Source organism: Heterodontus francisci, chromosome 2 (assembly GCF_036365525.1).
Source record: "Heterodontus francisci isolate sHetFra1 chromosome 2, sHetFra1.hap1, whole genome shotgun sequence".
NCBI lineage: Eukaryota > Metazoa > Chordata > Chondrichthyes > Heterodontiformes > Heterodontidae > Heterodontus > Heterodontus francisci.
Window position 1 is genome coordinate 226684661 of NC_090372.1, and position 15210 is coordinate 226699870.

The 15210-nt window shown below is 44.0% G+C and overlaps 1 protein-coding gene across 2 annotated transcripts in view; it reads right to left on the reverse strand.

Moving 5' to 3' along the window:
* LOC137351792 (poly(U)-binding-splicing factor PUF60-like) overlaps positions 1-15210 on the reverse strand; it is a 78254-nt gene that overhangs the window by 43665 nt on the left and 19379 nt on the right. For both annotated transcript variants that reach the window (XM_068016637.1, XM_068016628.1), the window contains exons 3-4: positions 6095-6181; positions 3517-3606 (exon numbers count right to left, since the gene is read on the reverse strand). In XM_068016637.1, coding sequence (XP_067872738.1) covers positions 3517-3606; positions 6095-6181 — 177 coding nt within the window. The remainder of the gene's footprint in view (positions 1-3516; positions 3607-6094; positions 6182-15210) is intronic.

The window sequence follows — 15210 nt, forward strand, 5'->3', positions numbered from 1 at the left end:
CACAGCCAGCGATGCCCACATCCCATGAATGAATAAAAAAAAAAAGTTGTTTATTGCGAGGGGAATTGAATACAAAAGTAGGGAGGTTATGCTTCAGTTATACAGGGCATTGGTGAGACCACATCTGGAGTACTGTGTACAGTATTGGTCTCCTTATTTAAGGAAGGATGTAAATGTGTTGAAGCAGTGCAGACAAGGTTTACTAGACTAATATCTGGAATGGGCGGGTTGCCTTATGAGGAAAAGTTGGACAGGCTAGGCTTGTATCTGCTGGAGTTTAGAAGAGTAAGAGGCGACTTGATTGAAACTTATAAGATCCTAAGGGGTCTTGACAGGGTGGATGTGGAAAGGATGTTTCCTCTTGTGGGAGAATCTAGAACTACAGGTCACTATTTAAAAATAAGATGTCACCCATTTAAGACACAGATATGAGAATTTTTTTCTCAGAGGGTTGAGAGTCTTTGGAATTCTCTTCCTCAAAAGAGAGTGGAAGCAGAGTCTTTAAATATTTTTAAGGCCAAAATAGATAGATTCTTGATAAGCAAGAGAGGTTATCAGGGGTAGGTGGGAATGTGGAGTCGAGGGTACAATCAGATCAGCCATGATCTTACTGAATGGTGCAGCAGGCTCAAGGGGCCGAGCAGCCTACTCCTGCTCCTAATCTGTATGTTCATGTAAATCTATCTTTGAAGGTAGCAGGATATAGTGAGACAGTAGTTAGTAACGCATAAGGGAACTTCATAAATAGAGGCAATGAGTACAAAAGCAGTTATTCTGAACCTTTATAAAGCTCTGGTTAGGCCCCAGCTGGAGTACTGCATCCAGTTCTGTTCACCACACTTTAAGAAGGATGTGAGGGTCCTTGAGAGGGTGCAGAGGAGGTTTATGAGAATGATTCCAGTAATGGAAGATTTTAGTTACAAGATTAGGTTGGAAAAGTTGGGGTTGTTCTCCTTAGAGCAAAGGAGATTGAGGGGAGATTTCATATAGAGGTGTACAAGATTATGACAGGCTTAGATAAGTTAGACAAGGAAAAACTGTTCAGATTAACTAATGGTACAAAGACTAGGAGAGAGATTGAAAGTTTTGGGCAAAGGATGCAGGGGGAATATGAGAAAGAACTTTTTTTTACGTAGTGGGTGGCAATGACCTGGAACTCGCTGCAAAAGGAAATTGGATGACCATTTGAAGGAAATAAACTTGCAGGGCAATGGGGATCGAGTGGGACTAACTGGATTGTTCAACGGAAAGCTGTTACGGACTTGATGGGCCGAATAGCCTCCTTCTGTCCCGTAAATGACTCTGACTCTGACTAAAGGCTGACAAGTCCCCTGGACCTGATGGCCTGTATCTTAGAGTCTTAAAAGAAGTGGCTGCAGAGATAGTGGATGCATTGGTTGTAATCTTCCACATTTCCCTAGATTCTGGAAAAGTCCCAGTGGATTGGAAAACTGCAAATGTAACACCTCTATTCAAGAAAGGAGGGAGACAGAAAGTAGGAAACTATAGGCCAGTTAACCTAACAACTGTCATTGGGAAAATGCTGGAATCTGTTAAGGAAGTAGTCATAGGACATTTGGAAAATCATAATGCAATCACAGAGTCAACATGGTTTTGTGAAAGCGAAATCGTGTTTGGCAAATTTTTTACAGCTCTGAGGATGCAACCAGCAGGGTGGACAAAGGGGAACCAGCAGATGTAGTATATTTGGACTTCTCAAAGGCATTCGAAAAGGTGTCACATAGAAGGTTACGACACAAGACAATATATATTAATATATTGGGATAATATACTAGCATTAGAGGATTGGCTAACTAACAGGAAACATGGGTCATTTTCAGGTTTGCAAACTGTAACTAATGGTGTGCCACAGGGATCAGTGCTGGGACCTCAACTATTTACAATCTATATTAATGACTTGGATGAAGGGACAGTGTGTATTGTAGCCAAACTTGCTGACTATACAAAGATAGGTGGGAAAACAAGTTGTGAGGAGGACACAGTCTATAAGGGGATATACATAGGTTAAGTGAGTGGGCAAAAATTTGGCAGATGGGGTATAATGTAGGAAAATATGAGGTTATCCACTTGCATAGTAAGAACAGAAATGCAGATTTAAATGGAAAGACTACAGAGGGATCTGGATGTCCTCGTACACAAATCATAAAAAGTCAGCACGCAGGTACAGCATGCAATTAGGAAAGCAAATGGACTGTTGACCTTTATTTCAAGAGGGATGGAGTATAAAAGTAGGGAAGTCTTGCTACAGCTGTGCAGAGTGTTGGTAAGACTGCACCCAGAGTACTGCGTACGCAGTTTTGGTCTTTTATTTTTAAAGGAGGGATATGCTTGCATTGGAGGCTCATTGGAAGGTTCACTCGGTTGATTCCTGGGATGAATTTGTCTTATGAGGAAAGGTTGAGCAGGTTGGGCTTATACTCACTGGAGTTTAGAAGATTGAGAGATGATCTTATTGGAATAAAGATGATTCTGAGGGCGCTTGACAGGGTAGATGCTGAGAGGATGCTTCCCCTCATGGGTAAATCTAGAACTAGGGGGCAGTTTCAGAATGAGGGGTCTCCCATTTAAGACAGAGATGAGGAGGAATTTCTTCTCTCAGAAGGTCATTAATCTTTAGAATTCTTTAGCCCAGAGAGCCGTGAAGACTGGCTCATTGAATATATTCAAGGCTGAGTTAGACAGATTTTTGACGTACAAGGGAGTCAAGGGATATGGGGAACAGGCAGAAAAGTGGAGTTGAGGCCAAGATCAGATCAGCCATGATTTTACTGAATGGCAGAGCAGGCTCAGGGGCTGAATGGTCTACTCCTTCTCCTATTATGTAATTTTATGCTTCCATCTACACTGCTTACAATGCCTCCTATATCTGGCTAATTACACACAGGGTCCCAGTCACTGGCTGCAGTGGCCACCTGTAAAGGTGGTACTGCTGCACGCACAGCCACTAATTCAATGGCTGATTGCAGAAGGGAACTAACAGTGTTATACAAATAGCTCCACTGCTCTTCCACCGCCACCCTCCAGCTCCCAAGCTGTTGCAAAGAGGTGCTGTGTATCCGTAAGAAAATAAAATATGATGCGTCAAATCAACCTTAAATTGGAGTTACTTACTTACTCCACAGGCTAATTAGAGTCAATCACAGAGAGTCTGGGCATTGTACTGAGTGCAATGCTGAATCTCTGCCTCCCACTGACAGATCAGGGTCCACGTGTTCACAATCTAGGTCCAGCTACATCTTAAAAGGTAGCAATCAGGGACTGAATTTCAGTGCCGTCTTCCAGGCAAATCAGCCCAAAACTCTTGAGCCTCAGACAAAGCACGCTCTTTATAATGAACTGGGAAACTGCCCGCATTTCAGATGAACACGGAGGTGCCCACCTCAGAGATACCCCCACACCTTTACAATAAAGGTGGCCCGACTGCATAGGCATGTATGCAGCACAATACCAGTGAGAGCAGGAAAAGGAGGAGTGCAGGCCCCAAGCAGGACTCACCTGCAGGTTGGTGAGCTGCTGCTGCTGGTGAGCGATCGTCTGCTTCACTAACACACTCTTAATGCTTTGTTCCATTGCATACTTCTTAGCCTGTAAAAGAAAAGCAAGTGAAAAGATGAAGCTTCGCCTTACTAATCCACAGGTGTGAGGTAATGTGCTTCCATCCCTGTTATATGGGAGGATGACAGAAATGTGAATAAAGGGATCTTGCAACAGGGCAGATACATGGAATTATATCTCCCACGTGAGTAGTAGATCTACACCAACATGGACTAGTTGGGCTGAATGGCATGTTTCTCTGATGAACATTTATTTATTTATTTAGAGATACAGCACTGAAACAGGCCCTTCGGCCCACCGAGTCTGTGCTGACCATCAACCACCCATTTATACTAATCCCATATTCCTACAACATCCCCACCTGTCCCTATATTCCCCGACCACCTACCTCTATTAGGGGCAATTTATAATGGCCAATTTACCTATCAACTGCAAGTCTTTTGGTGGTGGGAGGAAACCGGAGCACCCGGCGAAAACCCACGCAAACACAGGGAGAACTTGCAAACTCCACACAGGCAGTACCCAGAATTGAACCCGGGTCGCTGGAGCTTCTATGAGGAAATTGCATCCAAAGCAGGCACTAAAGTGGTTTCATCCATCAGTGGATGTAGAGGCTTTGTCAATGATGAAAATATCTTCACTATGTCTACCCTTTCATAATTTTAAAGACCTCCAGCAGGTCACTCCTCTGCCTTCTCTTTTTAAAAAGATCCCCAGGCCATTCAATCATTTCAGACAGTTATATTCTCAGTTCTGGCAGCATTCTAGTAAATCTTTTTTGCACCTTCTACAGTGCCTCTATACCCTATTTATCATGGTCATTATGGCACGGGAGGCAACCATTCAGCACATCAAGTCTATGCCAGTTCTCTCTACAGGAATCCAGTCAGTCCTATTCTGCCACTCGATCCCTGCGGCAGTGTAAGTTTATTTCCTTCAAGTGCCCATCCAATTTCCTTTTGAAATTACCGATCGCCTCCGCTTCCACCACCCTCATAGGCAGCGAGGTCCAGATCATTACTACTTGCTGTGTAAATTAAGTTCCAACTCACATCAGCCCTGCATCTCTTGACCAAAACCTTAAATCTGTGTCCTCTAGTCCTTGTACCATTAGCTAATGGCAACAGCTTTTCTTTGCCTACCTTACCTAAACCCATCAATCTTGTACACCATCAGATCTTCCCTCAACCTCCCTTGCTCCAAGAACCCCAGCTTCTTCATATGGAAACCAGAACTATGCACAGTACTCTAAATGGGTTTTAACTGGGTTCTATGAAAGTTTAACATAACTGCTTTTCAATTCTATCCCACTACAAATAAACCCCCAGTGCTTTGTCTTTAAAAATGGCCTTATTAATCCTTATTAATTTGTGACCTGTCTATCTGTGCCCCCAGATTCCAGCTCCTCTACCCCATTCTTCCCAGGAATATGTGGTTTCTTCCAACTAAAATGTATTACCTTGCACTTATCTACATTGAAGTTCATTTCCCAAAAACATGCCTATCCTGCAAGATTATCGACTATGCGCGATTTACTTGTCATTGCAGCACAGACATGTTTTCTGGTTAAGTTCTAAAGTAGCTAATTAATGCAACATTAATTATTCTTGGTGAGAGTTACTCTGCATATCTACTGCTCCGAGTGAGGGCTCAGGAAGCATTATGCTTGGGAGTTTGAAGCCTGGAACTGAAATACCCAGGAGTCTTGCTCATTTTCACCAATACAGCAGGTAAATGCAGCAATTGCAGGTGTTTCAGAGGCTAAAGGGTTGCTGACGGTAGCGGGACAGCCTGAAAGGATGAACTGACAGGTAATCACACTTTAAAGAGGTGTGAACAGCTGTTTGAACTGTCTGAAATAGTCAGTCAGCTTAATACGATTTAAGCAAGGGTTCTGTAATTGACACCTATAGTAATGACAAATGATCTACATAATTTGCTCGATATACACCAATGTCTGGGATAAACAGGGACAACGGAGGTGGTGGGGACTGGACCCTGCATCAAAGGTCACCAGACAACACCCCGCCCCCCACCAAATCCCCATGGCACCCAGCTCACCAAAGCACCCCACCCCCAAACTTTGCATAAGTTAAATTCTACAGAATACATTTTGAATTTCATCTATGTATAAAATGCACTCCAGCAAATGGCCAAGTCTCCTTCGAACCCCAGTGCTTTCCGAACCCACGACCTCTACCACCAAAATGGACAAGGACAGCAGATACATGGAAACACCCTCATCTGCAAGTCCCTCCAAGCCAATCACCATCCTGACTTGGAACTGTATCACCGTTCCTTCACTGCCACTGGATCAAAATCCTGGAACTCCCTTCCACTGCGGATGTACCTACCCCACATGGACTACAGCAGTTCAAGAAGACAGCTCATCACTGCCTACTCAAGGGCAATTAGGGATTTGCAATAAATGTTAGCTTTGCCAGCGACACTCAAATCCCATGACAGAATGAATAAAGAAAAAAAAAATCAATATGCTCACTGTCAGATTTTGTCTCACCTTCTGCAGTGCTTCCTGTTGCTCGGGGTTAAGAGGTGGCAGACCAAGTTTCGACTGCCCATTCTCCAGCTTCATAATGTCACCACCCTGAAGTAAAACAGAGAAGGAATTTTCATTGGGGTCACTCTTCAGGTTTTAATATAAGGCATTCTATAAAATGGATAATGTGAGAGGCTAATAAATCACACATGTTTTTATATAATCTATTAAACACACAATGTAACCAAACTTATAATCTGTAATAAAATATGAACATAGATCATTTAACAGAAAAGTCCCAAAATATGACTGGTTTGCTTCTCTTTTCAGATGCTGACTGGTCTGCAGTGTACTTGGAACATATTCTGAGATCATTTCAGATTTCTAGCTGCTTCATATTTATACAATTTGTACTTTTTGAAATACATATAATCAATTTATCCAACTTTTCTTGCATTGAATTCACTCACATAAAACCTAACTACAGTTATTCCAACTATCTGCCAAGAAAGACTTGCATTTCTGTAGCAGATTTCACCACGTCAGGTCATCCCAAAGCCGATGAAGTACTACTGAAGTGTAGTGTTACAGCCAAGAAGAGAGAAATGCACTGTTAATTCAGTCCCACCACTCCACAGGTCACAGCTTGTCAAATAAAGTTTCCCACCTACCGTTGAATAGCCAAATTAAACACTTTATTTGTCCCCCAGGATAAAGCACACCAAACCAGGTTTCTTTAAACAACAGCATACCGCATTCTTTACCACAGAAGGCAGGGGAGGCCAAGTCATTAGATATATTCAAGGAGATAGATATATTTCTTAATGCCAAAGGGATCAAGGGATATGGGGAGAAAGCGGGAACAGGGTACTTAATTAGACGATCAGACGTGATCTTTTTTGAACGGCGGAGCAGGCCCGAAGGGTCGAATGGCCGAGTCCTGCTATTTCTATGTTTGTGTAACATTATTAATTTATTAGAAAAGAAATAGCAACTCTTAACTACTAATGAGATAAATCTAAATATATGAAAAACCCCTGATTTCCTTAACCCTCATGCACACACCTACATTTTAAAAAACTGTTAACCAGGAGAAAAAGGATTTTAGCTGACAGCTGTTTCTTAGGAATAGATGGAATAATAAAATGATCGAGTTTAACACAATCTGTTAGGATGTTTTCAGCACGGTGAGGTGTCCCAGGGTTAGATGCCACTCAAAGTCTCTCCAGGTGAGGTTGATGAACAGTCTTTAATGGGTAGGCGTTCAGGCAATTTGACTACAGCAGGCATCACACAGGTCTTTCAGCAGGGATGCAGCAACCAGTCTGCTCAGGACTCACCGCAGCAACACAGCAATAGAAACTTTGTTCAGGTTCCAGGATTTCCCAAAACACAGGAGGCAACTATGGATGCAGGGCTTCTTCAGAGACAGGAGGCAATAGGAATATACCACCTTTCAAATGCAGGATTTCTTTTTTTCAGGAGATGCAAGTCTCCTTTACAGAGAGAGGTCTTTTTCTCCAGGCAGGTCAAGTCTAAGTTTCAAAAATGCTTGCTCTTTGTCCAACTCACTGGGTTTTAAAAGTCCGAAGTGAAAAAACCTTCCTGAAAATGATCACATGGGGGAGGTGATGGCATAGTGGTAATTTCACTGGACTAGTAATTCAGAGCCCTGGCTAATGCTCTGGGGGCATGGGTTCAAATCCCACTACAACAGATGGTGAAATATGAATTCAATTAATAAATTTGGAATAAAAAAAGCTAGTCTAAGGATGACCATGAAACCACTGCTGATTGTTGTAAAAACCCATCTGTTTCACGAATGTCATTTAGGGAAGGAAATGTGCTGTCGTTACCTGGTCTCGCCGACATGTGACTCCAGACCCACAGCAATGTGGTTGACTCTTAAAATGCCCTCTGAAATGGCCTCGCAATGCACTCGGTTCAAAGGCAATTAGGATGGGCAATAAATGATGGCCTAGCCAGCGACGTCCACATCCCACAAACGAATAAAAAATGTCCAGACACTGTCTCCTGTCACTCAAAGGAGGTCAAAACCCTTTGCTGTTTCCTTGAAACTACTTGCTTCACCTATTCTTGCATACAAAGTCAACATCCAAAAGTTCCAGCTATTTGCAGGTGACTAAGTCCACTAAAATTCTTTTCTCAGTTCTGAAAACACACAGACGTCTAAGATTTTAGTACAAAAATTAAACCTTTTGTAACAGCATTCACTGCTGTAATGTAATTGTACACACCAAGCTCCCACAAACAGCATTGTGGCAATGACAGATAACAGATTCAGCAGTGTCGGTTGAGGGATAGATATTCACCTATACTAGAGTAAAACGGGGGTGGGGCAAGAGAGAACTAAAGAGGTGTTGATAGGACAAGGTCACAGAGAATAACTGACCAGAAGGTCATGGAACAAAGGCAAACGGTATGTTAATGGTGTGCTGAAAGACAAAACAAGTGCAGAGAGGGTGTGAATTGACTGTAAAGCACAAAGCACTCCAAGCAAAAACATTAATACATCTTTATTTATAAAAAACAGACAGTGGGTAGGCACAGCAGAAACAAACTAAAGAAACTAATATAAAATAAACAAAGAAAGAAAAAAAGAAAACCTAACATAAAAAGGGGGCAGCCATGTTCTGAAATTATTGAATTCAATGTTCAGTGTGCCTAATCGGTAAATGAGATACTATTCCTCGAGCTTGCATTGATGTTCACTGTAACACTGCAGCAATCCCAAGACAGAGATGAGAGCATGAAAGGTGGGGGGGGGGGGGGGGCGGGGTTGACATGGCCAGCAACTGGAAACTCAGGGTCATGCTTACGGACTTTTTAAAAAAACATTTTATTTAGAGATACAGCACTGAAACAGGCCCTTCGGCCCACCGAGTCTGTGCCGACCATCAACCACCCATTTATACTAATCCTACACTAATCCCATATTCCTACCACATCCCCACCTGTCCCTATATTTCCCTACCACCTACCTATACTAGGGGCAATTTATAATGGCCAATTTACCTACCAACCAGCAAGTCTTTGGCATGTGGGAGGAAACTGGAGCACCCGGAGAAAACCCACGCAGACACAGGGAGAACTTGCAAACTCCACACAGGCAGTACCCAGAATTGAACCCGGGTCGATGGAGCTGTGAGGCCCGGTCGATGCCGCCCTTAATTTAACGGAGGTTTCCGCAAAGCAATTCCCAGTCTGCATTTGGTCTCCCCAGTGTAGAGGAGACCACATTGTGAGCAGCGAATACAGTATACTACATTGAAAGAAGTACAAGTATATCGCTGCTTCACCTGAAAGGAGTGTTTGGGGCCTTGGATAGTAGGTGTTACACCTCCTGCAATTGCAGGGGAAGGTGCCGTGGAAAGGGGACGAAGTGGTGGGGGTAATGGAGGAGTGGACCAGGTTGTCGTGGAGAGAACGATCCCTTCAGAATGCCAACGGGGGAAGGGAGGGAAAGATGCGGTTGGTAGTGGCATCACACTGGATGTGATGGAGGATGATTCCTTTGGATCTGGAGGCTGGTGGGGTGGCAAGTTCTGGGAGGGAGGGGACGGGGTGAGGGTAGCGGTACGGGAAATGAGCCAGACACGGTTGAGGGCCCCGTCAACCACAGTGGGGGGTAATCCTCGATTGAGGAAAAAGGAAGACATATCAGAAGTGCTGTCTTGGAAGGTATCAGAGCAGATGCGTCAGAGACAAAGAAACTGGGAGAATGGAATGGAGTCCTTACAGGAGGCAGGGTATGAAGAAGTGTAGTCAAGGTAGCTGTGGGAGTCGGTGGGCTTATAACGAATATTCGAGAACAGCCTATTCCCAGAGATGGAGACAGAGAGGTCGAGGAAGGCAAGTGTCAGAGATGGACCATGTGAAGGTGAGAGAAGGGTGGAAATTAGAAGCAAAGTTGATAAAGTTTTCTAGTTCCAGGCGGGAGCAGGAAATGGCACTGAGACAGTCATCAATGTACCGGAAAAAGAGTTGGGGGAGGGGGCCCGAGTAGGACTGGAACAAGGAATGTTCGACTTATCCCACAAAAAGGCAGGCATAACTAGGACCCATGCGGGTGCCCATAGCAACACCTTTAACTTGAAGGAAGTGAGTGGAGTTGAAGGAGAAGTTATTCAATGTAAGAACAAGTTCAGCCAGACAGAGGAGGGTGGTGGTGGATGGGGACTGGTTGGGCCTCTGTTCAAGGAAGAAGCGGAGATCCCTCAAGCCGTCCTGGTGTGGGATGGAGGTGTCGAGAGATTGGACGTCCATAGTGAAGAGGCGGCGGTTAGGGCCAGGAAACTGGAAATTTCCATGCCCTATCAACACCTTCTCTTTTGTTATCTCTTGCCCCACCCCCGCTTTACTTGCTTATAACCTTTTACATTTCTAATATTTGTCAGTTCCGAAGAAGGGTCACTGACCTGAAACGTTAACTCTGCTTCTCTCTCCACAGATGCTGCCAGACCTGCTGAGTATTTCCAGCATTTCTTGTTTTTATTATTACTAAACAACAAATTGCTTTACAGTGCCAGCAATATAAAAATGTCTCAACACACTTCACTGAATCAGACAAAGATAGAAACCAAGCAGAAGAATATTACGAGAGGTGGCCAAAAGCTTGATCAAAGAGGTAAGGCTTATAGAGTGTCTTAAACCGATCCTTTTAAGGGAAACGCTAGATGGTTAAAAATATTGCCATTAATGGTGGAGCAAGGGGGCGGGGGGGCGTGGAATGTTCAAAAGGCCAGAGAAAGAGGCAATGTTCAGGGGGAGAAGGGTTATAACACTGTAGGAGGTTAAATAGCTGAGGTCATGAAGGGACTTAAGCACAATGATGCAAATTTAGAATTTGAAGCCTAGGGGGAGCAAAAGCCAACATAGATCAGCAAGCCCAGGGTTGATGGGCGAGCAGGACTTGCTGAGAGAGATAAAATCAGTGATGAGAGTATAGAGTTTGCAGTGAGGCTGGCATTTTCTGTCTGCCAATCAATCTACCACACAATCTGATTGCCTCAGCAGCCTTTCAGTGCTGTCAGAATTATGAAGGCCTAACGTAGTTAAGGAAAGCCTACACATTCCATGAGAACAGCCTGTAAGGCAGAGATGGAGGGCGAGGAGATTAGAATACTATGTAGAACAGCTCATCCTGAGTTGATAACATGGCCAGAGACCAGTAGGTGTAGAACAAAGCAGTTAAACAGTACAAAGACAGGCAGAAACCTCACCACCCTCCTTCAAAGTTAGAGCTCTAGAGGCAGTGAGAAGTCCGTGGCCTAGAAGGCAACTTAGAGGGGTCAAGTCTGATCACCTGATGTCCACAGGGAAACCATTTCACATTAACTGCTAGTCATTTAATGTAACACTGCAGAAGTTATACAAGAACAATACTGTTAACAGTTAATATAGTAAATCTCATTTGAATGCCTAGGGCACAAATCACATGCACGGTATTGCTGTAGGACTAACAATCATACATTGCAACAGTAACTAAGGGGAAGAAATCCTCTAACCCACCCAGGGACACCATGTTAGCGAATTTCTTCTAAACAAAACTGCGGATCTTCCTAAACTGGAGTCCAACAACACAGTGAAGGGGTCAAAAGAGATGATGGATAGTTAGATACAGGTGGGTAGAAGCACATGCCAACACTGCAGATGACGTCTTCAAGGACGAGAAACAAATGAGGAAGAGAAAGGGGCCAAGCATAGATCCTGGAGGGTTTGCAGAACTCACCACACAAGGGTGGGAACAGAAGACACTGCTGGAAATGTTCTGACTTCAGCTGCACCCAGCTACTTCACATCAACATGTCAGGAAGGAGACGACTGACACAGTGTGTCCCACAGTTACGACGCAGTGAGTCAGGAACCAGCAAGTCACAGCGTGCAAGGGCGGGCGACACAGCGCGCGAGGGAGAGAGAGCGCCGACAGAGAGCGAGAGAGACAGCACGCACGAGCAGCCAACAGGGTGGGGGGGCTGGCTGACAGAGTGGGAGAGGGAGGAGAGGAATAGCAAGTTGGGGAGAAAGTGAGCGCAAGAGCAATCACATGCACAAGCGGGCATCGGACGAGAGCGGGAGGGTGGTGAGAGACACACACATGGCGTGGGGAGAGAGAAGGGAAGAAAAGGGGGGAGGGGCAGGGGGGAAACAGAGTATGACAACCCAGAGTCAGGGACCGGAGACAACAAACAGAAAGCAAGAGATAGAGAGGATCAACTAGATCAGGGTTTGCCAACAAGTCGTGAACCATTGGCAATTGTGCCTTCAGCTGCCTGGGCTCTAAACTCTGGAATTCCCTCCCTAAACCTCTCCATGACTTTCTCCACCTTTCAAGATGATCTTTAAAACATACATCTTTGACCGAACCTTTGGTCATCTACCCGAATAGCTCACATTTTCTTTTACAATGCCTTTTACAAGCACCTTGGGGGCATTTTTTTACTTTAAAGTTGCTATATAAGTGCAAGTTTTGAAGACAAGAAGCATGCCCAGATATAAGATTAATATAGATGTGTACAATGCACAGAAATATTTGAAGTTTTGTCACAAACATTTCCTGTTTTTTGCTTCCTTCACCTGGGACTACATGATTAACAGATAATACAAAAACTGACCTTGAATGGCCAACCAGGAAAATCCACCAATAAAAAGGTGAACTAATCACTCAATATGATTTATGGGAAAAAAACTGTCTCCCAGTTTTCCCAACAACTGAAATTCCTGATTGGCAAGAACATGAAATTTACCAAATGGATTGGCTTGTGATACCTTTAGAGTCAAGGTTTCAGATGTCTAGGCTCCAACTGGTTATTTTTCTGTTAAAGTTGAAATGATACAAACCATGGGTGTGCCAAACATTTAAACTTTTATCACCCAGAGAATATCAATAGGTATGGAGTTAAAACAATGGGTTTATCTCTTCAACCCAAGGATATACAGCTTCAATTTCCCAAAGCTTCATTTCAGGCAAACTTCACATTTAAAATAGTAACTGTTGCTTCACTGTCACAAACTGTTTCACTTATCTCCAAGTTACACAACAACAATCTTTTACTAATATAAAAGCAAAATACTGCGGATGCTGGAAATCTGAAATAAAAACAAGAAATGCTGGAACCACTCAGCAGGTCTGGCAGCATCTGTGGAGAGAGAAGCAGAATTAACGTTTCGGGTCAGTGACCCTTCTTCGGAACTGATAAATATTAGAAATGTCACAGATTATAAGCAAGTGAGGTGGGGGTGGGGCAAGAGATGCAGAAGGTGTAGATTGGACAAGGCCACATAGCTGACCAAAAGGTCATGGAACAAAGGCAAACAATATGTTAATGGTGTGTTGAAAGACAAAGCATTAGTACAGACAAGGTGTAATGGACTGAATATTGAACAGCAGCAAGTGCAAACATGAAAAAAAAAGTGGGTAAGCAAACTGAACAAACTAAGATGAAATGAAATAAATGCAAAAAAAAAATAATAACTAAAAATGCAAGTAAAATGGGGGGCCTGTCATGCTCTGAAATTATTGAACTCAATGTTCAGTCCGGCAGACTGTAGTGTGCCTAAATCGGTAGACGAGATGCTGTTTCTCGAGCTTGCGTTGATGTTCACTGGAACACTGCAGCAATCTCAGGACAGAGATGTGAGCATGAGAGCAGGGGGGAGTGTTGAAATGGCAAGCAACCGGAAGCTCAGGGTCCTGCTTGTGGACTGAGCAGAGGTGTTCCGCAAAGCGATCACCCAGTCTGCGCTTGGTCTCCCCAATGTAGAGGAGACCACATTGTGAGCAGCGAATACAGTATACTACATTGAAAGAAGTACAAGTAAATCGCTGCTTCACCTGAAAGGAGGGTTTGGGACCTGGGATAGTGAGGAGAGAGGAGCTAAATGGGCAGGTATTACACCTCCTGCGATTGCAGGGGAAGGTGCCATGGGACGGGGACGAGGTGGTGGGGGTAATGGAGGAGCAGATCAGGGTGTCGCGGAGAGAACGATCCCTTCGGAATGCTGACAGGGGAAGGGAGGGGAAGATGCGTTTGGTAGTGCCATTCACAAAGCAAAACAAAGCTCACCAAGAATAAGTTTTCAAAAAGACTTCAACCCAACTGCAAGATGTGTTTCAATAATTAACTGCTTTTTGATTGTCCAATCCACTTCCGCTATCTCGGCTCCAAATTGATGAAGTGTACAACATTTGCATAAAAACAATGTCAGACTGCCTCTGTAACAGCATACTCACCTTCGAGTCAGCAAGTCATGGGTTCAAACCCCACCCAGACACTTCAGTCCATAATCCCCCAGGGGGGGCACAGTGGCTAGCACCGCAGCCTCACAGCTCCAGCGACCCGGGTTCAATTCCGGGTACTGCCTGTGTGGAGTTTGCAAGTTCTCCCTGTGTCTGCGTGGGTTTCCTCCGGGTGCTCCAGTTTCCTCCCACATGCCAAAGACTTGCAGGTTGATAGGTAAATTGGCCATTATAAATTACCCCTAGGATAGGTAGGTGGTAGGGACTGGTGGGTATGTGGTAGGAATATGGAATTAGTATAGGATTAGTATAAATGGGTGGTTGATGGTCGGCACAGACTCGGTGGGCCGAAGGGCCTGTTTCAGTGCTGTATCTCTAAAAAAAAAATAACCCTCCAATGGAGTGCTACATTGTTGAGAGTTCCTGTCTTTGAGATGAGATGTTTAAACCAAGGCCCTACCTGCCCTCTCAAGTGGATATAAAAGACCGCATGGCACAAACTGAACAGCAGGGTCTTTACAACTCATGTCCCAAGAAACATTTATGCGACACTTAAAAAAAACACTTAACCAGCCATTTGTCTCAGTGGTGCTTGCAAGAGCTTCTTGTTCAAACCGACTAAATGTTCCCTACGATAAAAAAGTGATTACACATCAAAAAAATGTTAGCTATGAACTCATGAAAGGCGCCATATAACCAGAAATCTTTTTCAAGTAATGAGCTTGAATATTTTGAGGTAATGTTTTATTTGTTGTGGAAGATTGTTTCTTAAAGACAAGTCTAACTGATCAACGACACGATCTTGGGTGCCTCCATGAAACCTGGTGACCGGGTTTAGTGTGAAAGAACGAGTTGGTGATGCAGAGGTTATGATAGG